The sequence below is a fragment of the Thecamonas trahens genome, assembly GCF_000142905.1.
Source record: "Thecamonas trahens ATCC 50062 unplaced genomic scaffold supercont1.9, whole genome shotgun sequence".
Taxonomy (NCBI): Eukaryota; order Apusomonadida; family Apusomonadidae; genus Thecamonas; species Thecamonas trahens.
This window is the reverse complement of record NW_013657671.1, coordinates 386,620-411,152: the sequence shown is the minus strand read 5'-3', so window position 1 is coordinate 411,152 and position 24,533 is coordinate 386,620. Positions and strand designations below refer to the sequence as shown.

Below are 24,533 nucleotides of genomic sequence, written 5' to 3'. Positions count from 1 at the left end.
TCGTGGTCTGGTGCTGGGCCTTCCCGGGGGCTGCGACTGCGGCTAGCCGTCATATAGTCGGGCAAGTGCAGACACAGACACAGCGCGGGAGGGGAGGGGAGAGTGGCCCACTGCACTACACAGCTGCACTCACACCCCGTCGGTGACAGCAGTAGCAGCAGAGGATCTTACAGAGGTATTTCGTTGGTGTCTATGTCGAATACAAGCTCTGCACAAGGTGCTAGCAGCAGCGAGGACGGAGGTCAGCCGGCCGGTGCGGCAGTGGAGGCTGGCGCTGGTACGGGTGTGGAGACTGGAGCTGGTACCGAGACTGGAGTTGGAGCAATGGTAGAGGTGGCGACGGGCGAGGATGATGGAGCCGGTCCGGTGAACAAGAAGCGGAAGCGTGGCGAGGATGTGGGCAAAACGGGCGAGACGACGGCGGGCGAGGCCGTGTCGGCGTCGCCGGCTTCGACGACGCCCAACTTGCGGGTTGATGGCTTTATGTCGCACAGGGTCGATACCATGGCCATGTACATGTGCGGCGAGACGATTGCGCAGCGGTTTGCCGATGCAGGCATCACCAAGGTGGTGACGGTCGAGACGGCCGGCATCGTGACTGGCTTTGTCGTCGCGACCTGCCTCAACATTGACCTTGTGTACGCTCGCAAGAAGCTGCTCCGTGGCCCTTTGCCGGCGTCGATCATCACCAAGCCATACCGCCGCAAAGGCGCAGCGCTCCCGGGCAAGCTCTACCTCTCATCCGAGTACTTTGATGCCTCGGACGTCGTCCTCATCGTCGACTCGTTCCTCGCCACCGGCCATACCATCCTCACCCTCGCCGAGATGGTCAAGGAGACCGGAGCGACGGTCGGCGGTGTGGCGTGCATGATCGAAAAGGCGTGGAAGGCCGGTCGGCAGAGCCTGGCCGCCGCAGGCATCTCACCCGTTGAGTCGCTAGTCGTCATCGAGACCATGGGCTTTGACACCGAGTCTATTGTCTTTGCGTCCGATGCCCGCGATACCGTCGCCGGTGAGCTCCTGGTCGAGAACATTGTCAAGATGGCTGACGTTACTCCGGGGTACGATGCGTAGCAGGTGAAGGGGAAGGAGACAGAGAATGAGAGAGAGAGAGAGTATGTGTGTGTGTGTGTGTGTGTGTGTGTGTGTGTCGTGAGGCGGGTGAAGAGGCCGACCGACCACTCCGGAAACAGCAGTTTGGGCCACCACTCGACGCTCAGAGGTCATGGCACGGCGCGGAGGGCTGCGTGACGCTCCCTTCGACTCGTACGAGGACTATGCGTACTCTGGTTCGGACGAAGAGTTTGACCTTGTTGACGAGGGTATGTGGCGGGTGGCGGGTGACGGGTGGAGGGATTAGGGGTGGGGGTGGTAAGGGGAGGAGGGGGAGGGGGGGGGGGAGGGGGGGCTTGTCGCCAGGCAGGGAGAAAGTCACGGGCGCACGCGGGAGTACGGGGAAGAGGGGAGGTGGGAGGGAGGGGAGGCCACTGCCACCACCGCATGGCTGCTGGTGCTGGCCCACATGGTCGGACTTGGGTCGCGCAGCTGGGAACTCATAAAGCTGTGAGGGGGGGGGGGGGGAACGGGGGCTACTACTGGCTGGCTGGTTGGGGGGACAGAGTCTGCTGCCAAGGCTTCTCAGTTTGTGACGTCCAAGTTTCAGCACTTTGTGCAGGCGTACTCGTCGCAGCTGAGCTCGATCGAGGAGGCGCTGGGCACGTCGTCGAGCCCGCTGTGGTGTGTCGATCGATCTGCGCTGGCGGTGGATGTGACGCCGACAGAGCAGGCCACGTTTCTGGAGCTGGCTGGGACCGAGAACAAGGTGCTGAACAAGATTGTGGCGACGCTTGGGGCACTGCAGTCAGAGGCTGCGCTGCTCGAGTCCGAGGCTGCCACTCAGGTCTTTGCTCCGCTGGCGATGCATGGTGAAGCGCTGACAGGCGACGAGGACGCCGATGATGGCGAGACGCAGGTGGCGATGGGCCGGCTGCTGCCGCTGCTGCAGTCTGTGTGTGTGTTTGTGCGGCGGGCGTACGATGTGGTCCGCAACCTTGTCCACCAGCTGGCGTCGCTCTACTCGCCGGCGCAGACCTTTTTCGTTGTCCGCGACATCCACCTGCGGCCGGCGTTTGAGGCCATCGGTACGGTGCTCCGGGTCCTCATCACGCTCGAAGAGATTATCAAGCAGAATGCGCGGCTTAAGGACGGCTGGGTGCTGTACAGGCGGATGGTGAACAACATGCGCAACGATCCCGAGACGTACGACACTGATGAGGACGAGCTGCGGCTGCTCAATCGGACGCTGGGCGACATCGACACGACGCTCTTTGACGACATGGTGTACCAGAACTGCGTGGAGCAGGTCTTCGACTACGAAGACATTGTCAACGTAACGACAAACCCGACGTTCAAGGCCGAGTTTGGCTACACGCTCAACACGTGGTACCAGGACGTGGCGTCACGGTTGGGCTCGCCGTCGGAGACGACCGAGCGCGGGCAGTACGTGGCGCTGTGCGGCTTGTTTGGTCTCTACTTTACGCTTTACCAGGAGACGCGGCTCGGCTCGCTGTTCAAGTCGCTGTGGGAGGCGTACACGGTCGTCCCGCTCATTCACCTCTACGGCAACGTGGTCTGGGTCCCGACCGATTTTCTAGCGCTGACGGTTCCCGAGTTGATGGGTGCCGTGGCCAAGTCGGGCGATGTCAACGCGGCACGCGGAGCATACCTCTCGCGGCTGGCTTCGGAGCTGCCTTCACTCGCGCGCGAGTTCCACGAGCAGGTCTCCGGGTGGCAGGTGCGGATGGAGTCGGACCTCGACGCGCGAGCCTCGCTCTCGGCGCTGCTCAACTCGCGGATCCAGCTGTTTACGCAAGGCATTGTGCTTGCATACAACATCGGCCACATGTACAAAACAGCGATGGGCCTGCACACACTCCTTCGCAAGCCGCTCACGCCGTCGCGGATCATGGCCCTCTGCCAGATGCTCGAGCTGCTCAAGGCCATCGAGCACACCTACTACCGCCGGTCGCCGCTCATTGCCGACAACCTCGGGGCCATGGTCCAGCAAATGACGCTTGCGCTGCAGGCCTCGCTCGCGCCCATCAAGAGCTCGCTGGAGCAGGCGCGGCGAGTGGACAACACTGTGCTCGATGCGCTCGGGGGCGTTAACCTCGCGCTGGCGATGCTGGATGGGCCAGCATCAGAGGCGCGGCGGATGCTGCTGCACCTCGGCCTCGCGGTGGCCAACTCAAAGTCGGTCATTCCGCCGGACGCGGCCCGCGAGCTAAGCGCGCAGCTGCGGCGGCTGGACATGCTCTGCTCGCTGCAACGGAACCTGTACCTGGCGACCGAGACCTCGTTTGTGTACTGGTCGCGGGTCATTCTCCCGACATACCTCAAGGACGCGTACACGTCGCCGGCCACGGTCCACAAGCTCCCGTACATGTTTGCGGCGCTGCAGGACGCGGCGGCGCTGCTGGCCAAGGTTGAGGACTTTAACGAGAATGTTTCGCTCGCCTCGTTTGTGGACGAGGTCGACGGATACATCAAGGACCACTTTTGGAGCCGCTGGCGCGCGACGTCGAGGTCGAGCTGCGGCTGGCGTCGCACTCGGAGCTGCTGGTGGTGAAGAAGACTCCGTTTGAGGGAACCCGCGACTTTGCGCCGTACTTTGCGCTCAAGCCCATGGTCCTCTTTGACCGGGTGTACGACGTCAAGGACGAGGTGACCCACTACCTCAACGTCATGTTCTACGACCTGACCGCGGTCGCACTCCAGGACTGGAAGGTGTACGAGGAGATGCGCAACCTGGCGGCGGCCAAGTGGGGCCTCGAGTGCACGCCGTCGCACCTCCGCGGGCACAACCAGCAGAAGATGCTCGACGTCCTGGTCATCATGCGCAACATCGGCGCGTTTGTGGCGCGGTACAACTACAACCTCAACAACCAGTTCTTCATCGAGCGGAGCGCGGCGTCCAAGGCGCTCAACGCCATCGACATCTCGCACATTGCGGCGTCGATCCGGACCCACGGCGCCGGCGTCATGAACACTGCTGTCAACTACGTCTTTGGCTTTCTCAAGGACCAGTTCACCACGTTCAAGCACTTTCTCTTTGACGACACTATCCGCTCGCGGCTGATGAAGGACATCTCGTTCTACAAGAAGAACGCCGAGGCGCTCGGAAACGTCTATCCATACGAGCGCGCGCTCCAGTTCCACCGCGACATCCGCAACCTCGGCACGCAGGGCGGGCTCTCGTACCTCGACCAGTTCCGCATCCTTATCACCCACATCGGCAACGCCATGGGCTACATCCGCATGATCCGCTCGGGCGGCCTTCACGCCACCGCGTCAGAAATCAAGTTTGTGCCCGACATTGTCGACATGCTCGCCTTTCAGGACATGGTGGTCGAGGACGGGCTCTCGGCCCAGTCGCGCGACGCCGCCCGCCTTCTTGACTCGCACCTCTCGTCGCTCGCCGAGAACTTTGCCGAGGGCTCCGACTACTTTAAGATCCTCGTCGACCTATTCTCCACCGAGTTTGCGCATCCGGACCTCGCCTTTCTCGCCAACTTTTTCATCATCATCCCGCCGCTCACCATCAACTACGTCGAGTACATGCGCGAGTCCAAGGAGCGCCTGCTCAAGAAGAACAAGGACGGGGCTGCCTTTACCGACGACGGCTTTGCCATGGGCCTCGCCTACATCCTGCAGGTCCTCGGCCTCACCAAAGCCTTTGACGCCCTACACTGGTTCGACGCCGTCTCGGCCCGCGTCGCCGAGCAGGAGGCCAAGGTCGCCGACGGTGCCGCTGCCCGCTCCAAGAAGCGCGCCGACGTCGAGACTGCCAGGCTCACCCTCGACAAGCTGCGTGTTTTCAAGCGCGAGTTTGATCTGCTGTACTTTACGTTTTCAGGCGCGCTCATCTTTTTCCGGAACACCGATTAACAACAGTATGTACCACTAGCGCGCCCACCATCATCATCGATGCGCTGATGTAGGCCGATGCGGGATGCGGCGCAAAGGGGGGGAGGGAGGGAATCTGTAGATAGGACCAGGATATGGATGGTGAGTGATGCCTTGAGAGAGGGAGGGAGGAGGGGGGGGGGGGGGTGATGGTGCTGTAGGCTCAGTAGAAATGACGGTCAGGTCAGATTAACTCATTACAGGGACAGGGATGAGGGAGAGCGTCCATAGGTCCGGACAGAACGTACGGACCAAGGCATACTCTCCCCGTTTCCCGTCCCCCAGTCAGTTGACACGCATGAATATAGGCATCATCGCCAGCAGCATATCCCATCGATGGCGCAGTGTACATTGCTTCTTTGCCTGCTGTGTATCGTACCTTCTATTGTGGCATCCAGCTATCCAGCCATCCATGCGGAGGGAGGGAGCGAGGGGGGGGGAAGAGGGGGGTGAACAAACAAAATGGCCAACAAAAACCAACAATCAATCAATTATCATGACCACATCCACAAGTGGGAGGGGAGGGGACGGGAGGGGGGAGGGGGGGAAGGGGGGAAGGAGGGAGGGAGGGAGGGGGGAGGGGGGAGGGGGGAAGGAGGAAGGGAGGGAGGGAGGAGAGGGAGGGGGGAGGGGGAGTGGGGGAGGGAGGGAGACAAGTGGTGGCGTCAAGTAGTCAGTGTACGGAACGACGATAGTCATAGTCATTCGTAGTCAAAAGATTTAGTCATTAGTTAGTCAGTCAAACGTCAATGACTAAGATGGTGATCAAGACGGAGACACCCCTCTCACACGCAGCATGCCCCGTTCTTCGGCCTTGTGGCAGCTTGTCACGCACCAGAACAGAGAGGCTCCTTGCTGCAGGCTCTGCGGCAAGCAGATTAGCCTCAACAGTTTCAAGTCGACCTCAAATATCAAAAGCCACTTCCGAAACGCCCACAGCGAGGTACTGTCGGCGCTGGACGTTGATGTCCCCACGTCCAGCCAGCAGCTGCAGGCGTACTTCCCCTCGGAAGACCGCTTGAAGGCTGCAAAGCCGCGCGTTGCGGAATACGCGCTCAAGAGCGTGCTGTACAAGCACCGCTCGTTTGCGTCGATCGAAGACCCGTACCTCGCCCACATGTTCGCTGTCGCAGTGGGTTTGAGTGCGACGAGCGTGCGCAAGATTCTACCGTGCGAGAAGCACCTGCGTGAGGGTGTACTCGATCGCGTTTTCCTCAAGTACCGCACCAAGATGCAGGAGCACATTGGGGACGGGCCTATCTCCCTCATCGTCGATGAGTGGACGTCGTCTGGGACGCGCCATACCTTTCTCGGTGTGTGTGCCCAGTTCTACAGTTCGGGAGTGCGCATGACAATCCCCATCGGGTTCAAGGCGCTCACCGCCGATCTCATGAACGCTGTTCGCTCAACGTCTGACGACAGCGCCGAGTACGACACCACATATCTCTCCGCCAACGCCGAGAATCTCGCCAAGGTGGTGAAGCTCTGTGTGACAGAGTTCGGGATTGACTGGGTCCAGGTAGTCGCCTTGTCTAGCGACACAACGGCGCTCATGCCCCGGATGACAAAGCGCTTCCTCGAACTCCCGTGGCATCCATGTCTCTCCCACCGCATTCAGCGCATCGTCGGTGACGTGCTCAAGGCGGTACAGGCTGACAGTGAGCTGGATCCTGCCTTGGTGCAGACAGACTTGGTCTCGAGCCGTGACACGGCCGTACTCGAGATGGGCGGCGTAGGCGAGGACACGGACGACGAGGACGTCGAAAAGGAGGATGGGTTCTCGGAGGTGGCATCGTTGTCGTCGTCAGAGTGGCCGACGCTGAGTGATACCGTTGCATCCGATGACTTTGCCTCTGCCCCGCTCGTGGGAAGCACTGACGCAATTTCTAAGCTGCGCCGCCTTGTCTCTTTCATCTCTCGCTCGTCCAAGGCCAAGCGCACGATGCGCCACTTCATCAACAAGAAGAACATCGAGGCTACGCACGCATACAAGTCCGCGCTGAACTCATATGAGATGGATGTCCAGCTTGGTCAAGTAACCGTGGATGACAAACCGTCTCCACCCGTCCTGGTAACATACACGTCGTTGCGGCCGGACGTGAGTACTCGCTGGGGCTCGACGGTGACTATGCTGGAACGGGCGTCGAGGATGAAGGATGCCGTGGATTTTGTTTCGACTGAGATCGCGGGTGCCCCGGCTAAGTTGACCGCGAGCGAGTGGGACGAGGTACATGACGCTGTGGAGGTACTCCTCACGATCAACAACTCGTGCGTCATGTCTCAGACGTCCGATATGTCGTCCTCCCTTTCGCTCCTTACGATGGTGGGGATTGTGGACGATCTGGCAGAGCTCAAGATCAACAACGAGGATATCCCTAGGATCCAACAGCTGTGCGACATCGCCACCCAGGCAGTGTACAAACAGGTTGCGTACTTGTACAAAGAGGATGCGTGCCTCTTTGCTCTCCTTATTGACACGACTGTCACCAAGGACGACCTTATGTATGTCCAGGGAGTTGTCGCCGACGCCAACAACTCGCTTGGTGTGCGCCATCTGGCGACCGCTGCTGAGGTCCACCATGACATGTGGCGTCGCTTGGCAGACGTCCTTGAGCCCAAGCTCCTGGACATTCTATCCACGCTCCCGTCGCATACTGCGGCGTCATCGAGCGGAGCGAGCAACACGCTGCCGCAAGAATCGCGGGACCCCACGTACTTTTCCCCGAGTATGTCTGCTGCCGGTGGGCCATCCAAGGTGGTAATGGCTGAGCCGGCTTCATCGCCACAGGCGCGCTCGCGGATGGCCGCGGAGCGCGAGGCGCGCGCTCGTAACATTGCCAAGCGCGAGAAGAACGCGGGGAAGCGCCTGCGCGCGAAGAGCGTTGATGAGGTTCGCGGCTGCAAGGTGCGAAAGATGACGGTGAACGATACGCCTGCGTCTGTGGCTTCGTTCAGCAACTACAAGCTCGTCGAAGTGTTCTGCAAGGTTCTCACGGCTACGTTGTACAACAGTCGGCTAATCTCTACCTCTTCAAGTTTGTCCGTAGGCGACGTGTTGGCTAAGTTTGAGGACGTGTGCGTCGGTCTCGAGTCTCGCAAGAACTGGAACCGCAAGGCTGACGTACGGCGGATCCAGGTGCTGTGTGCGAGGTTCCGCTTGTGGGGCCAGGGGATCCTTCTTCCATCGGCCTCCGCTGCCAGCGTCGAACGGCTCAACTCGGTGGCGACAGACATGATGACGAGGAAGCGGAACCGCCTCTCGGCTCTGCGCGCCGAGAAGATGATGCTCCTGCGTGCATGGATGCTTTTCGACTTTGAGCTGACGAAGAAACTGTAGTGACGATACGCATCAGCTGTTAGTCATTTAGTCAGTCATTAGAATCAGTTAGTTAGTCACAGTAAGCCGTTCCGTTCACTGCAAGTAGTGCGTCCGACGTGGTGCTGAGGCGCAATCGTGTGCTTTGTGGCGGTGATCGTAGTCGTGATTGACATCGCTATCGTATGTCGCCTGCCTCGCAAGACACTCGGAGCTTTGCGTGCACTTCTTCTACGTTTTGATATGGCCGTGGCCGTCGCCATCGCCATGGCCGTGGGCGAGACCAGGCCTGGCGCCGTGCCGGGCCTGATCCGAGAGCACGGCGTGGCGCGAGGAGCCGCGGGCTGGGACGTGCGGCTCATGGGGCTGGGTCTGTGGCGGGTGAGGGTGCGCGGCATGGGCCTGCTGCGGGTGTGGCTGGCGGTCAGATGGTCCGGCCGGTGGAGTGCGGGCAGCGTGGATCCGCTGCTGATTGCGGTGGTGGTGGATCTCGCGGCGGAGTTGGGTGACGTAATTGTTGGTGTAGATGTGGGTGTCATCCATGAGGGTGATGAGCGAGTCAGCAAGCTGCTCGCGCATCTGCTCGAGGTGAAAGTTGAAGATGGTGTCAAACTGGATGGCGGCGGTCTGAACGGCGACCGAGTTGGTGGCGACGGCCGCAGTGCGCGACGGCTTGCTTCCGACGGCTGAGCTGTTGGCTTGATGGACTGCAACGTCGTCGAGCGTGGCTAGATCCTCGACGTCGACCTCGTAGATTTCCTCGTACTCTTCGTAGAGCGGCTCGCCGGGCGCAGGCTCGTCGACTGGAACCTGCACAATCTTGCGGCGGACCTTGGCCACCGAGTTGTACAGCCGCTCGTAGCGGAGACAAACAAAGTCCATGACGTGGAAGGAAAACTCTAGAAAAGAGTCGAGGACAGGCGTCTTGGGCAGAGCCAGTGTCTGGACCAGGAACGTGAGCAGGCCGGTCTTGCGCTCGGCCACCACCGAGTCCCAGCTCTCGCCGTAAGAGTACGACGGAGGAAACGCCACGTGCTCCAGCTGCGGATACAGCTCGCGCAGCGTCTCGGCGAGCGCGGCAAAGTCCTCGTACGTCCGATGGATAGTCCACGCAGGCGCCACTCCGTAGCTCAGCGCCAGGACGTACCACACTCCACCGGCGTCCGACCGCACCACATCGTCCAGTGTCACCATCAGGCCGGCAAACGAGTCAACCGGCGACGATGTTACCCGCCCAAGACTCTGCACCTCGTATGACGCCCGCCGCCCGCCGCGCTTGGCCATCCGGAACCGCACCCGCTCAAACGACTTTTCATACTCAAGCTCCGCAGCCCGCCGCCGCTCGCGCTCTGCAGCCCGCCGCCGCCGCCGCTCTTCCCGCGCCACCGCCGCGCGATACGCGCCCATCCCGCCGTCGGCCACAAACGTATCGTAGTTCTGCTGCCGCCGCGCCCGTCGCAGCGACACCCGATCACGATCGCGCGACAGTGCCAGCTCACGGTTCCACGCCTACACTCGATAGAGGGTGTGAGTGTGCGTGTGTGCGTGTGTGCGTGTGTGCATATAGCCTATCTGCCCAATCTCACGCGAGGTGGGGGCAGCCACGTGGCCACGTCGGCGAAGGGACTGCGCCAGCACCACTAGCCAGCGGCAGGCATGTCTGGAGAACCTTCCTCCACAACCGAGTCAGAGAGAGGCCAGAGGGCATAATGAGTAGGTAGTAATAGAAGAGCACGTACCTCCATACGCTCCTTGTCGTCGTCTGTGGGATAGAGTTCGTTGGCGAGGCGAGGAGGTGGCGGGCCGGGGACAGGGAGGCGGGCGTGGAAGAGGGCGTCGGCAGCAAAGCCATGACCCATCTTGCCGCCAGTGCCCCTGCCTAGACGCCCTCCTCCTCTTTCTCCTCCTCCTCCACTCTGGCTGTACGAGTACTCGTCCCCACTGCTCTCGACTACTCTTCCTCCCGTCGCCCTCTGGCTTGCCATCCTCACACTCTGCCGCCGAGTCGTGTGGCGGTCGGTGTCAGCACAGCACAGCAGTGGACGGCGGTGACCGATGGCCCGACCGGACCTGGGCTGGTTTGATGTATGGGAGAGAGGAGGAGAGAGAGCGCGTGTGTGTGTGTGTGTGTGTGTGTGTATGATGGTGAGAGTAGATCATAGGCAACAATCGGATAAGAATCAGACGGGGACAGTCTGCGGGTTTGCGGTCAGGTCGTTGAGGACGACGCCGCCTTCGCCATCGCCGTCCGAGTCGAAAGGCTCTCCCGAGTGGCGATGACCAATGTCGCTGTCGGGGTCCGAGTCGGAGTCTTCGGACGGAAGCTTGGAGAGCTTGAACTGAAGGAGCGACTGGAAGGGGACGCGGCAGATCGGGCAGCGGTTGGAGCGCTGGCGGAGTTGCTTGGCGCATGGCGCGCAGAGGCAAAGGTGGCGGCAGGGAAGCACCGCGGTGTCGCGCGGATCGGTGATGCACACCACACACTCGTTCGACTCGTCGTCGTCGTCGTTGACGACGCCAAAGATATCGTGCAGGAGGTAGTAGCAGTCGGCAATCTGGACTATCTGCTTGAGGACTCGGATGGCGTACCGCCCGCCGGTGGCGGTCAGCGTGCAGTACGTGGTCATCACTTGATGCTGCACGCCCTGGTGGACCGCCATCGGCGCGGTCTCGGCCACAACAACCACCGGATAGGCCACCATCGCCGAGGTCTTGACCAGCTCGGCCTCGTCGTACGCCGCAGGCACAAACTCGTGGCCGGCCGGCACCGCGTATTGCACGTCCATGCCGGCCGAAAACTCGAGCTTGGGCACAGTCACGCTCCCGATAGTCTCAAAGAGGTCGTCAAAGGTCCCAGGCGTGCGCTCGGTCGTCGGCCGTGCCATGTAGTACACGCTCACCACGGTGTCGACAGAGGCGTCAAACTGGAACGAGAGCGAGTACGGCCGGCGGTCCGGCTCGGCAGCGTCCGAGCCCGAGCCGGCGGGCGCGCTGGCAGGCGCGCCAGCCTCGCCCCCGTCCGCGTCGTCAGCCTGCTCCTCCTGCTCACTCTCGCCCTCGGTCAGCGACGAGTCTGAGCCGGTCGCCACCTCTTTGCCTGCGCGCCGGTTGTACTCCTCTACCGACATGCCGCCAAATCCTGCGGTGGAGAAGCCTTGCGCCGTCGCCGCCGCGTTGACCCGCGCCGCGCCCGACGCTGCTCCTGAGCTTGGCTTGCCGCGGACCTGCCCGGCCTCCTCGTCGAGGACTTTTCCGCCGCTGCCGCCCTGTGCGCCGTCGTCGACCGGCTTGAACACAAACGTCTCCTTCTTGACCGTAAACTGGCACGAGATGGTCGTGGTGTACGTCTCCTGCGGTCGGACAACTGCTCCACCTGCCGGCGCCGCATCTCCAGCCCCAGAATTAGCGATGGTGTTCGCGTTGGTGATAGCGTCCGTCTCGGCCTCGGTCGCACCAGCCGGAGCGGCGGCTGGCGGGCCTGCGGGCTGGTTGTTGGCGTTGTTGGCATTGTTGGCATTGTTGCCGCCCGCGGCCGGAGGGCCTTCGTTGACAACCACCGTATTGCCCGACTGAGCGTTGCCCATGTTGGTCAAGGTAGGTAGGTAGGTAGGTAGGTAGGTAGGTAGGTAGGTAGGTAGGTAGGTAGGTGGTGGTGGTGGTGGTGATGGTGGTGGTGGTGGTCGGCCTGGTAGGTCGAACCGTGTTCTTCGCCTGCTTTGTCACAGAGTAAGAGAGAGAGAGAGAGAGAGACACACACACACACAAATACACACACGCACACGTAGACTCGAGCACACACGGGGGTGGACGGAGTGTGGGGTGATGGGGTGAAGTGCCGTGGGTTGTGTCTCGCGCGCTGCTGTCCGGCTCCCTATGCTGGGTGGTGGTGATCGGTGGTGGCAACCTGTGCTGTTGGGAAAAGACTTGATTTGGGTGACGGTCCGCTGTGGGTTGGCTGACGGCTCGCCACATCAGGCCTGCTGTCATAAAAGCGCTACTGGTGATGGCAGCGGTATTATGCTCGTGAGAATGGTTGTGGTGATCGGGATGGGAGCTTGGGGAGAATGGCAACAGTGACTGAAAGGTGCGACATCAGCTGCTTGGGCTACCGATTGGTGGTGGAGCAAGGCCATAGTGTCGTTTACGTGTGTAGGCCTGTTGCAGAGCAGCGGAGGAAAAACGCTCTGCGCTTGCACTTGCGCCTGTATGACATCGGCACAGTCAACCTCAGTTCTCGTACCGGGTGTAGTTGATGCGGCGAAAGTCGACACCGTCGGCAACGCCAAAGTAGAGGTTGCACCGGTACGAGCCGAGCGGAGGGCCCGACCGCTGGGTACACTGGTCGTCGCCCCAGAGGTTGATCACGTTGGAGATGCCGTCGATAGAAAAGTACGGCTGCGGAATGCAGTTGTTCGGGTCGGTGCCCTTGATGATGCACATCGTACCGGGCATGGCCTGGCAAGGGAACGGCGGCGACATCGTAGTCGTCAACTTGTAGATAATTGACGCCGATTGGCAGAACTGGTCCGCAGTAAACTGCAGCTCATAGTGCACGCCAGCTGTGACGCTGGCCAGGAAGCAGAGCCCGATAGCAAGGTAGATCGTAGTCCGCAGCATTAGAATGGTGATTCAGAGAGGTGTGTATCACGTCGCAGAGAGCAACGGGAGGACAGTGTGGCGAGATAACGGTGGCGGAGCGAGAGTCATTTTTTTGCCGCCGTCGCATATGCGGTTCTCACGTGACTCACAGGCACTCTCCCTCTGCACCACCATTATCATATCAGCAACGCCATCATGTGCGTAACAATCTGTATACCCCCAACAACACAAAGAGTCGGCAAGGGAGTCCATTCCCACATCTAAGAGTACAGCCACAGACTGGCAAAAAAGCTGGCCCAGCAGACAACAGATTTATTATCGCCGGCCGCGGTCCACCGCTGTCGTTGCAGATGCCAGTCGCGCCGCATCGCAGGCTGTGCCCCTATTTCGCCCCGGCACGAGCGCTTCTCGCGACAGCAGCCACCGGCGCCGCCACCCACCACCACCACCACCAGGACGGCCAGCACTTTCGACGCCACTCCTCTCCTCTTGCCCCACCATCCTGGCTATGGGCAAGAAGACAGGCTCGTCTTCAGGGGAGCTGACCGACTCTGACGGTGCTGTGTGGTATGCGCGGTGTGTGTGCGGTGACGAGCACTCGTCCCAAGACCGCAAGTGCCGAAAGTGCGCAAAGTCGGCGCTCATTGCGTGCGACCGCTGCTCGCACTGGCTCCATCTAGAGTGCCTCCATCTCGACGATGACGACCTTCCCGAGAACTTTGAGTTTGTCTGTGACTTTGCGATCCTTCTCGTCCCTACGCTGCCTACATCCGCCCAGACTACGGCCATACCGATGACGACGAGGCCGAGGCCAAGGTCGACGCCGACGACGCTGCCGCCAAGGCCAAGGACTCTGCCGTAGCCACGTCCGACTCGGAGCCCAAGCCGGCCAAGAACACCATCCGCTCCGCCTTTGGTGTCCGCGCCGCGCCACCGACCAAAAAGTCCAAGGCGTCGCGCGGCAAGAAGAAGAGCACGGCGTCAAAGTCCAAGTCCAAGTCGCGGCCCAAGTCGCGGTCCAAAGCGTCGACGGCGCGGTCACGGTCCAAGGCAAGCAAGTCGGCGTCCAAGGCTTCGGCGGCGAAGCGGGGCAAGGGAGGCAAAAAGGCCAAGCGATCACGGGCTGGCTCGCGCCGCGAGACCAAGGTCTACATCCACCGCAAGCGCAAGCGGCGGACGACCAAGCCTGCGCCCGCACCTGCGCCCGCGCTCGCTCCTCCTCCTCCACAGGTCAACCATATGAATCCGATGTACATGGCGAACCCATACTCGATGTATGGCTACGTCTCGTCGCCGTACTACGGATTTGCCGCTGCCGCCGGCGGTTACTACGGCTACCCGCACATGCAGCAGTACATGGCGGCCCAGAACCAGGCTGCCGCTGCTGCCGCGGCGCCTCCTCCTCCTCATCCTGCCCAGCATCAGGACGACGGATACTACTCGAATGAGTACTACGAGTACGAGGTCGAGTACGAGTACTCGAACGCATACCCGTCGTACTCGGCCGACGACGCCTCGGCCGACGACGCCGCGGCGATGGAGGCGTGGAAGCCCGGAACGCTCGCCATAGACTGCCGCTCCTTTGGCGAGCTGCCGATGATCAAGCTCCGCCACGAGGTCTTCCGCCTCGACTCGCTCCCCATCGAGTTGCTGATGTACCTGTTCTCGTTTGTGCCGGCCATGAGCAAGATGGCGCTTTATGCCGTCTCGCGTGGTGTTGCCTACGCCGCCCGCCAGCCCGAGGCCTGGCCGGTCGCCGAGCTCTCGTTTGCGGCGACGACGCTTGCGCTGCGCCCGCTGACGGGCTTGGCGCCATCGCTGGTCCACACCAAGGTTTTGGACCTCTCTGGCTGCGCTCTCTTTGACGACACTGCCGCAGGCATGCTCGGCCACGTTCTTGACGGGTTCTCGCTTCGGCGACTGCGGCTCGTTGCCTGTGACGGCTTTACTGGCATGGGCCTCTACGCACTCGCCACGCACCTCGAGGGCTTGGTTGAGCTCGACCTTTCCGGCTGCGCCGGCCTGCTCGACGTCGACAAAGCCAACGCGGCGTCGCCAGTTGCCGCACCGGTCACCCACCCTGCGCTCATGTCGTACGCCCACAAGGCCTTTGTCCTTCTCGTCGCCGCCAACCCCAAGCTGCGGATCCTGCGCCTCGATGGTGCTCAGGTTCCTCCGTCGGCGCTCCGCTACATCGCTGCCACCAGCAAGTCCGGAACCATCCTTGCCGGCCTCCGCGAGCTCTCGGTAGTCGGTGTGCCTGCGGTCGGCCCGCGGCTGGCGTCGGCGCTCCGCTCGCGGTTCCCGCCGCCGGCCGTTGTCCATGTCGACGCTGGCGGCAAGCGCAAGCTCGCCCGCCCGCATCACACCGGCATCCTCTACTCTAAGCTTGCGCCGCAAACCGCCGAGCTCTACGCCGCAGCTCGTCAGGCGCTCGCCGACCGCGACCTCGCCACCGCCGAGAGGCTTGTTCTCGAGGCTACCCAGGCCGCGCCCCACTCGGGTACCCTCCGCACTCTCCTCGGGCGCATCCTTGTCGCCGCCGGCGAGCCGCGGCGGGCCGACGCCACCCGCACCCTCAAAGCCGCGCTTGCCGCCACCTCATTTGTTCCCGGCACTGCCCACGATGCGCCGGCCGCCTACTACCGCCACGCCGCCCAGTTTTCCCCTTCCGAGGTCGACACGCCGGCCTCGTTTGCCCGCCTACGACGCGCGCTCAGCCACGCTGCTCACTTTGGCGTGGGCATCGAAGACGTCCTCGACTCGATGCGTGCCGTCAACGACGCCGTCCGCGCCCGTGCCGCCACTGCCACTCCGCCGCCGCCCGACGTCTCGGACGAGCGAGTTGCCATGCTCATCAAGCACTTTGCGACGTAAACTGTACCACCATATCGCCCTCCCGTTTGCGCAGCTGTTTAATCACCCGTATCCCGCCTAGCTCGGCCCAGCTCGGCCCAGCTCGGCTCAGCCCGGCCCAGCTCGGCCCAGCTCGGCTCAGCCCAAGGCCCGCCCAGCTCAGTCCAGCCTAGCTCGGCCTATGCCCAAGCTCAGATCAGCTTGCATCAGCCTTGCGAATGACAGTACCATGGGTAATGCCCGGGTTGTTAAAGTCGTACGAGCAGTTTGACCAGGCCATGCCCACGCCCATACCAATGCCCACACCAATGGCAGCCATGCGCAGCAGTCGATGACCTACGACCACAGACAACAAACCCATGCACATACGCATACAGTCACGGTCACAGCCACAGCCACCAGTCACCAATCACAGTCACAGTCGTCAGCCACAACCCCGAGCCCAGTCCCAATTCCATCTTCCCTGTGAGTATACCCCTTCCCTCCCCCTCCCCTCCCCTCCCCCCTCCCCTCCCCCTCCCCCCCTCCCGTTCCCTCCCACACAGACATACCACGCAGAAGAGTGACACCCACCGCAAGGCCACCAACAGTGCCCACGGCTGTGTTCACAATTGCATTCTCCGCACACCGGTCAAACTTGGCATTGGCGTCCTGCTCGGCCATAGCTGTCTGTCTCGCTGCCTCGAGTCGCGTGTCTGTCGTCCTCTGCCTTGTTCTCGCCCGCCCGCCAGCCCGCCCGCCAGCCAGCCAGCCAGCCAGCCAGCTCACAAACACACCCATCGGGCTTTAACACGACTAAATATCGAGCATGACTTCAGCAACAGGAACCTGGAGCTTGTACGAGATGAGCGGGACGTCCGAGCCCGAGTTGACGACAAGAGCGGTGATGGCGTCCGAGGCTCCCTCGACCAGACACTTGAGCTGGAGAGCAAGGACGTAGGGCACGCCTGGAACCAGGAGCGGGAGTGGAAGAATAGACCGCGGCATGCTATACACTTCGGGGTTGTGCCCGATGACGACCGAGAGGCCCGAAGCGGCCGACGGCGACGAGTTGGTCACGGTGATCTTGACAAGGAAAGACGGGCCGAGGCCCACAATCTGGGCCAGGAGCCGGAGCGATAGAGTGACCTGCGGCGCGTGGTGCGCGGCCTCGCTATCGCTCGCCGACGGCAGCGCCGCCGCCGTCACCGACGCCGACGTGCCGGCCGACTGCTGCAGGAGCTTGACGTACTCGCGAAGGGTGTTGAGCTTGAGCTGGAAGAGCGCCTTCTGGTACGTCTGGTGCATACCGAGTGCGGCCGAGTGCTCACGCTTAGCCTGGTCCAGCCAGACCTGCGTCCGCTGCGGAAGGGCGAGCGGAACGGTTTGCTCGGCCAGCGGGCCCGTCGCTCCTGCCGATGAGGTCAGTGCAGAGACTTGCGAGCGCGGGAGCATCTTGACCGAGAGCGCCCCGGACTCGTGCGCAATAAGCAGCGTCCGCTGCTCGCGGTGGTAGCATCCAAAGACCATGCCGGCCGCCGGTGAGTTGAGCTGGACCACAGAGACCAGGGCCCGGCCCGAGAAGATCCGCAGCTCGGCCGAGGCCAGCGCCACTGCCAGCGAGGTCAGATTGCGCATCTTGAGAAAGATCTTGGCCATCGAGAGAATGGGCGAGTCAAAGTGGAGCGAGTACCGCTTCTTGCCTTTGGCGTGAAAGGCGTGGACCTTGGCGTCGGCCGTCCCACCAGCACCGTCTTGAGGCCATCCATCTCTAGACCGAGCGGGAGCGACTCGAGCTCGATGGCCTTGCCCTGCAGCGCCCAGCCTTGAGCGTGTACACCCGTCCGTTGCGGCAGGCAAAGGTGATGCGGTAGCCGACCGAGTACTGGCCGGCCACCGCCACAAACGCCGGCGCCGACGGCAGCGAGACCTGCACAGCAATCTCTAGTCCACGCGACGCGGCGTCGAGAATGAGCGCCCGCCGGTCCTCGGTCCCGATGACCAGCATGGTCTTGTCGGCGTCGTCGTCAAAGTTGCGATGGAGCGTCGCCATGCACGTGATAACGCCCGGTCGCTCCAGCGCCACCCCGCGCGTCTTGTCGATGTACGCCTCGATCTCGCTCGGCGAACTGCACTGCATCACGTCGAGAGAGAGGAACGAGAGCGCGTCGTGTGGCGCAGTGTCGTACAGCGCGCGCAGCTCGGCCGCAGCGTCGGCCAGGTCGACCGTCGGCGGCTGCTGCCGCATCTTGGCCCACAGCTCGGTCTCGCCGGGCACAAGCGGTGCCGGTGGGAGCGAAAACTTGTAGTACGGGTGCATGTTGCGAAAGACGTAGACCGCGTCGCCTGATGCCACTGCCACCGCCGCCGACGCCGCACCAACCGCCGAGCTGCCGGCACCGGCCCCACCGCCGCCGCCGCCACCGCCGCCACCGCCAGACGCACCGATGTGAAACGTGACCACCGCCGTGGGAGGATCCAGCAAGCGCGACTCGTGCGCCAGAGCCTTGCCAGTAAAGACCTTGAGGACTTTGCTGAAGTCGCCGACCACCAACGAAGACTCGCCGTTCCCATGGATGTCGCCGAGAGCCATGCAAGCCGGTCGTGTCCGCAAGCCGGCAATGGCGTCTGTCCATGCCTCCAGCCACGTCGCACCCTTATTCTTCCGCTCTGAGCCTCCAACACCACCCAGTCCTCCGCCTTCACCACCTCCATCACCTCTGCTTCCGTCTCTGCCCGACCTCCCGCCGCCACCGGTGGTCATGTTGGAGCCTGTGGCCGTCACCCGCAATGTCCGTCCGCCCGACGACGCCATCTCTGTCTCTTTGCCCTACCCAGCCGTGTGGACGGTGAAGATGTTGACTCTTGCTTGAAGGGAGGGGGGGTGTTGATGTGAGAGGTGAGTGACGAGGGAGAGAGGGGGAAGGGGAGGGGAGGGGGGGCGCGGGGAGGTCATTGTCTGCTGCCGGCTGGTCCCTCAGGAGGCGTTCAATCGTTCATTCGTTTCGTTCGTTCATTCGTCCGTTCGTTCGTTCGTTCGTTTCATCGTTCGTCCGTTCGTTCGCTTCATCGTTCGTTCGTTCGTTTCATCGTTCGTCCGTTCGTTCGCTTCATCGTTCGTTCGTTCGTTTCATCGTTCGTCCGTTCGTTCGTTTCATCGTTCGTTCGTTCGTTCGTTTCATCGTTCGTCCGTTCGTTCGCTTCATCGTTCGTCCGTTCGTTTCATCATCGTTCGTCCGTTCGTTCGCTTCATCGTTCGTCCGTTCGTTTCATCATCGTTCGCTCGTTTGGTCTGGCAAACGACTCGGCCGGCGGCAGGGAATGGTGGTGGGCGGCAGCACGGTACCATGACCACCTCTGGCCCACCCACTCCTCGTTGCGACCTCCCATCTACACACTCACCACTTACACATATGTTTGCTACTGCTGTGCGGACGCTTGCCTCTGTGGCTGGACGAAGGCTGTCGACGGGCAGTGCAGCTCCGGTGGCGGTGGCTATGTTTGGAGCACCCGGCTCGGGCAAGGGCACCATTGCCGAGTGGCTTGTCCGTGACTTTGCTCTTGGTCATCTCTCCACGGGCGATCTCATTCGGGATGCCCTCTCTGATGCTGATTTCCTTGCCACCGACAAGGGCAAGGCCATCAAAGCCACCATCGATGCCGGCAATCTCGTCGGTGACGACATCATTCTCGACCTCCGTACGCCGCCTCGCAACGATCTCCCCCTCTCCCTCCCCACCGCCTCCCCCTCCCCCTCCACTCACCCCCTGCCATACTGCTGCACAGTCAAGCCCAAGATCGATGTTGCTGCCGCGCCGCGAATCATTCTCGACGGCTTCCCGCGGACGCTGGTGCAGGCCAAGATGCTTGACGCCATCCGCCCGGTCGACGTTGTTCTCGAGGTCGATGTGCCTGCCGAGGAGATTGTCCGCCGCCTCTCGGGCCGGCGGGTCCATCCGGGCTCGGGCCGCATTTACCACGTCTCGTTCAACCCGCCCAAGGAGGAGGGCAAGGACGATGAGACCGGCGAGCCGCTTGTCCAGCGCGACGACGACAAGGAGGAGGTTATCCTCCACCGCCTCGAGATCTTCAACGACCAGAAGCAGCCGGTCCTCGACTACTACGCCTCTCTCGACAAGGTCATTTCCGTCTCGGGCACCGAGTCTAAGGTCATTTACCCGGCCATGCGCGACCGCCTCATTGCCACCGGCCTCGTTTAATCCTTTACGGTATGGAATGGACAAATCTGTCCATCGCGCAAGCCGCGCTCCGCGACGCTCCGCATACGGCGCAACGTCCATCAATAGCGGTAAAAGAGTAGTTGTGTTAATGGCTGCTTTGGCCACACGTGAACCACAACAGAAAACAGTTGGCGACGCAGACATGGACGCCGCACGCGGCGCAAAAGGTCCGCGGCCACGATCGATCGCTTTCCATGAAGCTTCCTGCAGGCGAGGCAGTCGCGTCGCAGAGCAACTTGTTGGGAAAGTGGTGATGACGAGCAGCCGCTTCAGGGGGACGCTTCCGCTTGAGCGATGGCGCGGCGCTGATGGCGTCGGCGCTGGCGGCAAGAGGGCGACGATGATGTCGTAGAGAAAAGCCAGGCGAGTCATGGCGGGGTATGGGCTCGCATCAGCGTAGAGCGCGTACGCGCTGATGAGCGCGGCGTCCAGAATCCAGTACAAGAATGGCGTGCCACCACTTGCGCGGCCACGCCGACCGGCAAGCTCGTCCGTCGCAAGAAGATCCACAACGTCTTCGTGCTCTCCCGTCCGGCCGCGGTGTTCACCTCTGTCATGCTCTCCTTCCCGGTCCTCGGGTCGTCAACGACAAGCTCCGCACCGTCCGCGCCCGCCGCTCTTCCGGATCGGTGCCGTACGGCACCTCGCGCGCCTCGCGCGTGCTTCCGGGCGTCCGTCACAGCGACGTCAACTTGGGCATCCTTCAGGTGGGCGTCTACGTGTCGACCGCCTTCACGTGCAGGCGCGCCTCTCACCGGGAAGTCAATCATTATCGAGTTATTCACTTTGAGACGCGCGACAACGCGTCCGAACGACCGTACCGCTAAGGGATAAGTATACGCCTTAAAGCTGCTCATGCTCGCGCATCTCAGTCGTGTGTGTGCCGTAGTACTGCTCCAGCGTCCGCCGCCGCGCCGCGCCGACCTCTGACGCGCCGCTTCCCAACACCGGCACTGGCTGGGCGGCGATCGAGTCGCGCGCCCACCGCGCGCCACCACTCCCTCCGAGCTGCGACAGCGGATCTGTCCCATAATACTGGCTGCGCATCACCGAGCGCGCGATGCCGCCCCGCGACTCGCTCCTCACGCTCTCTGCTGCAGCCTCGGGGCCGAGGCTCACTCCGGTCGGCCGCCTCGTCGACGCCGACGTCGGCAGCTGACCTGCCGCGTCCGCCACTCTCTGCCGCCGCGCCCGGTCGGCAGCGCGCACCGCCGGCGAGCCGGCGTACGCCCGCGATGCAATCGAGTCGCGAGCGTAGCGATCAAACGGCAGCGCAGTGGTCACCCGCGGATCCTCTGTTGTTGTCGTCCCGTACGTTGCGAGCATGACCGCCCGCGCCCTCGACGGGCCGCCCGCTCCGTGGCCGGCCGTCACATCCGCCACCGTCGCCACCGTTGGTGCCCACTCTCCAGAGTTGACTGGAGGAGGCCCGTCTGGCGTCAGTGTGTGCGTCCCATAATACCGTGAGATCGTCGTGTCGCGCGCGATTGACCTCGAGCCGGCCAGGTGGCGGACACCGTCGAGATCGGCCGTGCCTGCTTCGCCGCCTCCCCGAGTCCGCGTTAGCAGCAACGGACTAGGCACTCCATGCTCCACTCGGGGTCTGTCCTCCGAGCTATGGCCCGACCCCCTGCTTCCACTTGCCTGCATCGCACCGCTGCTCCCCACCTTGACGCCAGCGTCAGGTGCCAACGGCTGCAGCTCCTCACCCGCATCCGCACCCGCACCCGCACCCGCACCGCACCCACCACTCCGCCACTCCGCCACTCCCGCCACTCTGCAGATGCTATCTTCGGTTCAAGATATCTTCCGTTGGTGGGCAACGCTCACTACTCCATCATGAATGCGCCTTGACCCTCCTCAACAGCGTAAAGCAGCTTCTCGCGGAGTTGGTCGTACGAGCGGTAGACCGGCAGATCGATGCGGAGGAAGCAAGTGTGGGCGGCCGGGAGCGAGTTGGGCGAGCCATTCTTCTTGTCAATGGTAAACTGCTGCTTGCCGTTGGAGCCGTAGAGCTCGGCAAACCCGCCGAGCGGGAGCTTGGACGTGCCGGTGACAAACTGGAGGAGCCGCGAGCGCTGCTCGGCAGAGAACGAGCGGACAGCTTTCCAGAACCATTTGATGACCTTGTGGCGGCGATGGAAGGGCGAGCGGTAGATGGTGTTGCGCTCCCAGTCGTCGACATCGATGTCGTTAATGCCGCCAATGAACAGCTCGAGCTCCTTCTCGTCAAAGATGCCCAGCGCGTCGATGGGGATGACCTCGCCGAACCCGGTGAGGAACGCGTTCATCTGGTCCTTAACCGAGTCGACGAGCCGGAAGTTGACAACCAGCCTCACGTACTCGGCCTTGTTCTCGTTGGTCACGTCTATGTCAGCGCCGCCGGGCTTGAGCTCCACCTCGCGCGTCGCGCCAAACTCCTCCAGTGAGTCGGTGAAAGTCTCGTACATGATGTCCGTGATGTCATTCTCGAGCATCCACTTGAGCGACCGCGCGTACTCGGCGTCAACAAGCTCGAGGTCTTCGACGTCGGCCGGCTTGCCGAGCATGGCCTTGTAAAAGTGGCGGACAAAGAAGGCGTCCACAAACTTGTGGTTCAGGACTGCCACCGCCATGATCCGCCCGATGGCTCGGAAGTACAGCAAGTGGTCCTCGTTGATGTTGGAGAACCGGTTGATCTGCAGCGTGTAGTTGTCCGTGGCAGAGTACTCAAAGAGCCCGTAGTACGGGTTGAACATCTCGCGCGAGATCTGGAAAAAGTACTCGCGGGAGACGCCGCCGTAGTCCAAGCCCTCTTCGCCGCGGAGCACAACACGGTACCGCTTCTGGAGCTCCGATGGATCCTTGCTCATGATGGCAGGCACTGTGTCTTGGAACATCGTCTCGCGGGCAACCTTGACAATGCACTCGCCTTGCGCCAGCGGGTGGTGCGCATGAAAGTACTGCACCTTGGCGGTAAAGTTACGCTGGTACTCGGGCACAATGATCGTTCCGCCCGTCGCCACCCCGCCCACAAGCCGCGGGTCCTCCCATGTCGTCGTCCGCGTGTTGTGGTCCACAAAAAACGTCCGCCCGTCCGCAGTCAGCCGCTGCTCCCACCCGGCCGGCAGCGGGCCAAGCTCGCCTCCGCCGCTACTCGCTCCCGGCACCGTGACCGGCGCCGGTGCCTCCCAATGCGTCGTCCGCGTGTTGTGGTCAACGTAGTACGTCCGCCCACGCGCATCCGTCCGCCGCTCCCATCCCGACGGCAGCCCAGGTGTGGTCGAGCCGGCGACTGCCGACGCGCTGGGCCCTTCAGTCGTGCTCGCCCGGCTCCCGCTTCGCCGCGACCGCCGCTCGCGTCGCTCCCGTCGCCGTGACCGCCGCGATCGCCGCGAACGACTGCCGTTCGTCGGCCGCTCCCACTGCGTCGTCCGCTGGTTGTGATTGACGTAGTACACCCGCCCGCGCCCGTCGACTCGCTCCTCCCATCCGTCGGGCAAATCACCAGCATCGTCGTCGTCTTCGTCGTCATCGGAATCAGACGCCGACGCCGCCGCTGTCGCTGCACCCGCCGCCGCACCGCCACCGCCGCTGCCGCCACCGCCGCCGCCGCCACCGTCGCCGCGGCTACTCGTCCGCGGATCCTCCCAGGATGTTGTGCGGTCGTTGTGATTCACAAAGTACACTCGCCCGTTGGCCGCCCGCCGCATCTCCCATCCGTCTGGCAGCGGCTCTTCTCCGGCAGCCGTCCCGTCCGCCGCCGTCGCTGTCGTCGAAGTCGACGCCGTCGGCGACGCCACCAGCGCCACACGCGACTGATACTGCTGTCGCGCAGCCTCCTCCGACTCTGCCTGAGCCCTCCCACCAGAGCTTGCACTGGCGCTCCTCCCTCCTCCCCCAGCTGCGCTGCTAGACCCTCCACCGCCAGCACTGGTCAGCCGCGGGTCGTTCCACGACGTGCTCCGCGTCGTATGGTCGACATAGTACTTGCGTCCGCGCGAGTCGACCCGCTCCTCCCAGCCTAACACACACACACACACACACACACACACACACACACACACACGCACACAGACATACACACATGAGTAATGACCACCTCCACAACTTCCCCCCCCCCCCCCCCCCTCCCACCCACCCACCCCCCTCTTCCCACCCACAGCCACTGCTTTCGGCTGACAAACCACTCGCACGTGTGGCTGGAACGAACGCAACCAGTGTACGGACGACCGAACATGGGCCAAACCCCCAAACCCCCAAACCCCCCCCACACACACACACCAGCAACCACGCCCTTCCACCCTCGTACTGGCTCATCCTATACACTACATACCGTCTGGAAGTGGGCCCAGATCATTAGTCTCCTGTGAAGAACTCCTCTGAGTAGAGCCTCGCCTTCCTCGCCGACGCATGGCTCGGTGCGCCCTGGGTGAGGTGGTGGTCTCTCTGGGAAGGAAACGATGGTGTGCCATGGTCAGCCATTGGCCAAATGCCATTGTCCTCACACGGAAGGGCACGGGTGGGGGAAGGGGCGGGGGGGGGGGGGGGGCGGATTCTCGGAAGTGAACGTCAACTGTACACCGAAAGCCCCCATT

At 62.6% G+C, this 24,533-nt stretch overlaps 12 protein-coding genes across 12 annotated transcripts; 5 read left to right on the top strand and 7 right to left on the bottom strand.

The window, feature by feature from the left end:
* Positions 1 to 177: 177 nt before the first annotated feature.
* Positions 178 to 1,113, top strand: AMSG_02391 (xanthine phosphoribosyltransferase). The gene has a single exon (XM_013905479.1). It carries the CDS (start codon positions 193 to 195, stop codon positions 1,072 to 1,074), a length of 882 nt encoding a protein of 293 aa, XP_013760933.1. The 5' UTR covers positions 178 to 192; the 3' UTR covers positions 1,075 to 1,113.
* Positions 1,114 to 1,225: 112 nt separating this feature from the next.
* On the top strand, positions 1,226 to 4,947 carry AMSG_02390 (WASH complex subunit 7; the record flags this gene model as incomplete). The annotated part of the gene is made up of 3 exons (XM_013905478.1): positions 1,226 to 1,322; positions 1,620 to 3,532; positions 3,565 to 4,947. 3 exons carry the CDS (start codon positions 1,226 to 1,228, stop codon positions 4,945 to 4,947), a joined length of 3,393 nt encoding a protein of 1,130 aa, XP_013760932.1.
* A 1,013-nt stretch (positions 4,948 to 5,960) lies between these two features.
* Positions 5,961 to 8,384, top strand: AMSG_11708 (uncharacterized protein). The gene has a single exon (XM_013905547.1). It carries the CDS (start codon positions 6,083 to 6,085, stop codon positions 8,300 to 8,302), a length of 2,220 nt encoding a protein of 739 aa, XP_013761001.1. The 5' UTR covers positions 5,961 to 6,082; the 3' UTR covers positions 8,303 to 8,384.
* A 118-nt stretch (positions 8,385 to 8,502) lies between these two features.
* AMSG_02389 (uncharacterized protein) lies at positions 8,503 to 10,219 on the bottom strand. The gene is made up of 2 exons (XM_013905477.1): positions 10,021 to 10,219; positions 8,503 to 9,790 (listed from the first exon to the last, which is right to left on the bottom strand). The coding sequence occupies exons 1-2, from the start codon at positions 10,138 to 10,140 to the stop codon at positions 8,513 to 8,515; spliced, it is 1,398 nt and encodes a 465-aa protein (XP_013760931.1). The 5' UTR covers positions 10,141 to 10,219; the 3' UTR covers positions 8,503 to 8,512.
* A 178-nt stretch (positions 10,220 to 10,397) lies between these two features.
* On the bottom strand, positions 10,398 to 11,896 carry AMSG_02388 (uncharacterized protein). The gene has a single exon (XM_013905476.1). The coding sequence runs from the start codon at positions 11,863 to 11,865 to the stop codon at positions 10,462 to 10,464; it is 1,404 nt and encodes a 467-aa protein (XP_013760930.1). The 5' UTR covers positions 11,866 to 11,896; the 3' UTR covers positions 10,398 to 10,461.
* Positions 11,897 to 12,405: 509 nt separating this feature from the next.
* On the bottom strand, positions 12,406 to 12,915 carry AMSG_02387 (uncharacterized protein). The gene has a single exon (XM_013905475.1). The coding sequence runs from the start codon at positions 12,896 to 12,898 to the stop codon at positions 12,509 to 12,511; it is 390 nt and encodes a 129-aa protein (XP_013760929.1). The 5' UTR covers positions 12,899 to 12,915; the 3' UTR covers positions 12,406 to 12,508.
* A 473-nt stretch (positions 12,916 to 13,388) lies between these two features.
* On the top strand, positions 13,389 to 15,757 carry AMSG_02386 (uncharacterized protein; the record flags this gene model as incomplete). Its single annotated transcript, XM_013905474.1, has 2 exons — positions 13,389 to 13,611; positions 13,659 to 15,757. The coding sequence occupies 2 exons, from the start codon at positions 13,389 to 13,391 to the stop codon at positions 15,755 to 15,757; spliced, it is 2,322 nt and encodes a 773-aa protein (XP_013760928.1).
* Positions 15,758 to 15,857: 100 nt separating this feature from the next.
* On the bottom strand, positions 15,858 to 16,432 carry AMSG_02385 (uncharacterized protein). The gene is made up of 2 exons (XM_013905473.1): positions 16,288 to 16,432; positions 15,858 to 16,072 (listed from the first exon to the last, which is right to left on the bottom strand). Exons 1-2 carry the CDS (start codon positions 16,397 to 16,399, stop codon positions 15,933 to 15,935), a joined length of 252 nt encoding a protein of 83 aa, XP_013760927.1. The 5' UTR covers positions 16,400 to 16,432; the 3' UTR covers positions 15,858 to 15,932.
* Positions 16,433 to 16,531: 99 nt separating this feature from the next.
* On the bottom strand, positions 16,532 to 18,530 carry AMSG_02384 (bardet-Biedl syndrome 1 protein; the record flags this gene model as incomplete). The annotated part of the gene is made up of 3 exons (XM_013905472.1): positions 16,532 to 17,469; positions 17,507 to 18,385; positions 18,470 to 18,530. The coding sequence occupies 3 exons, from the start codon at positions 18,528 to 18,530 to the stop codon at positions 16,532 to 16,534; spliced, it is 1,878 nt and encodes a 625-aa protein (XP_013760926.1).
* A 554-nt stretch (positions 18,531 to 19,084) lies between these two features.
* On the top strand, positions 19,085 to 20,041 carry AMSG_02383 (adenylate kinase). The gene is made up of 2 exons (XM_013905471.1): positions 19,085 to 19,414; positions 19,502 to 20,041. Exons 1-2 carry the CDS (start codon positions 19,129 to 19,131, stop codon positions 19,933 to 19,935), a joined length of 720 nt encoding a protein of 239 aa, XP_013760925.1. The 5' UTR covers positions 19,085 to 19,128; the 3' UTR covers positions 19,936 to 20,041.
* Positions 20,042 to 20,799: 758 nt separating this feature from the next.
* AMSG_02382 (uncharacterized protein) lies at positions 20,800 to 21,282 on the bottom strand (the record flags this gene model as incomplete). Its single annotated transcript, XM_013905470.1, has 1 exon — positions 20,800 to 21,282. The coding sequence occupies one exon, from the start codon at positions 21,280 to 21,282 to the stop codon at positions 20,800 to 20,802; it is 483 nt and encodes a 160-aa protein (XP_013760924.1).
* A 456-nt stretch (positions 21,283 to 21,738) lies between these two features.
* On the bottom strand, positions 21,739 to 24,364 carry AMSG_02381 (E3 ubiquitin-protein ligase NEDD4). Its single transcript, XM_013905469.1, has 2 exons — positions 24,272 to 24,364; positions 21,739 to 23,959 (listed from the first exon to the last, which is right to left on the bottom strand). Exons 1-2 carry the CDS (start codon positions 24,348 to 24,350, stop codon positions 21,786 to 21,788), a joined length of 2,253 nt encoding a protein of 750 aa, XP_013760923.1. The 5' UTR covers positions 24,351 to 24,364; the 3' UTR covers positions 21,739 to 21,785.
* Positions 24,365 to 24,533: the final 169 nt, after the last annotated feature.

Coding starts and splice junctions, on each gene's coding strand:
- AMSG_02391 (XM_013905479.1), top strand. CDS start 193: ATGTCGAATACAAGCTCTGCACAAGGTGCTAGCAGCAGCGAGGACGGA.
- AMSG_11708 (XM_013905547.1), top strand. CDS start 6,083: ATGTTCGCTGTCGCAGTGGGTTTGAGTGCGACGAGCGTGCGCAAGATT.
- AMSG_02389 (XM_013905477.1), bottom strand. CDS start 10,140: ATGGGTCATGGCTTTGCTGCCGACGCCCTCTTCCACGCCCGCCTCCCT. Junction 9,791..10,020: donor ACGACAAGGAGCGTATGGAG/GTACGTGCTCTT, acceptor TATCGAGTGTAG/GCGTGGAACCGTGAGCTGGC.
- AMSG_02388 (XM_013905476.1), bottom strand. CDS start 11,865: ATGGGCAACGCTCAGTCGGGCAATACGGTGGTTGTCAACGAAGGCCCT.
- AMSG_02387 (XM_013905475.1), bottom strand. CDS start 12,898: ATGCTGCGGACTACGATCTACCTTGCTATCGGGCTCTGCTTCCTGGCC.
- AMSG_02385 (XM_013905473.1), bottom strand. CDS start 16,399: ATGGCCGAGCAGGACGCCAATGCCAAGTTTGACCGGTGTGCGGAGAAT. Junction 16,073..16,287: donor GGGTGTCACTCTTCTGCGTG/GTATGTCTGTGT, acceptor CTGTGGTCGTAG/GTCATCGACTGCTGCGCATG.
- AMSG_02383 (XM_013905471.1), top strand. CDS start 19,129: ATGTTTGCTACTGCTGTGCGGACGCTTGCCTCTGTGGCTGGACGAAGG. Junction 19,415..19,501: donor CGACATCATTCTCGACCTCC/GTACGCCGCCTC, acceptor ACTGCTGCACAG/TCAAGCCCAAGATCGATGTT.
- AMSG_02381 (XM_013905469.1), bottom strand. CDS start 24,350: ATGCGTCGGCGAGGAAGGCGAGGCTCTACTCAGAGGAGTTCTTCACAG. Junction 23,960..24,271: donor TCTGGGCCCACTTCCAGACG/GTATGTAGTGTA, acceptor TGTGTGTGTTAG/GCTGGGAGGAGCGGGTCGAC.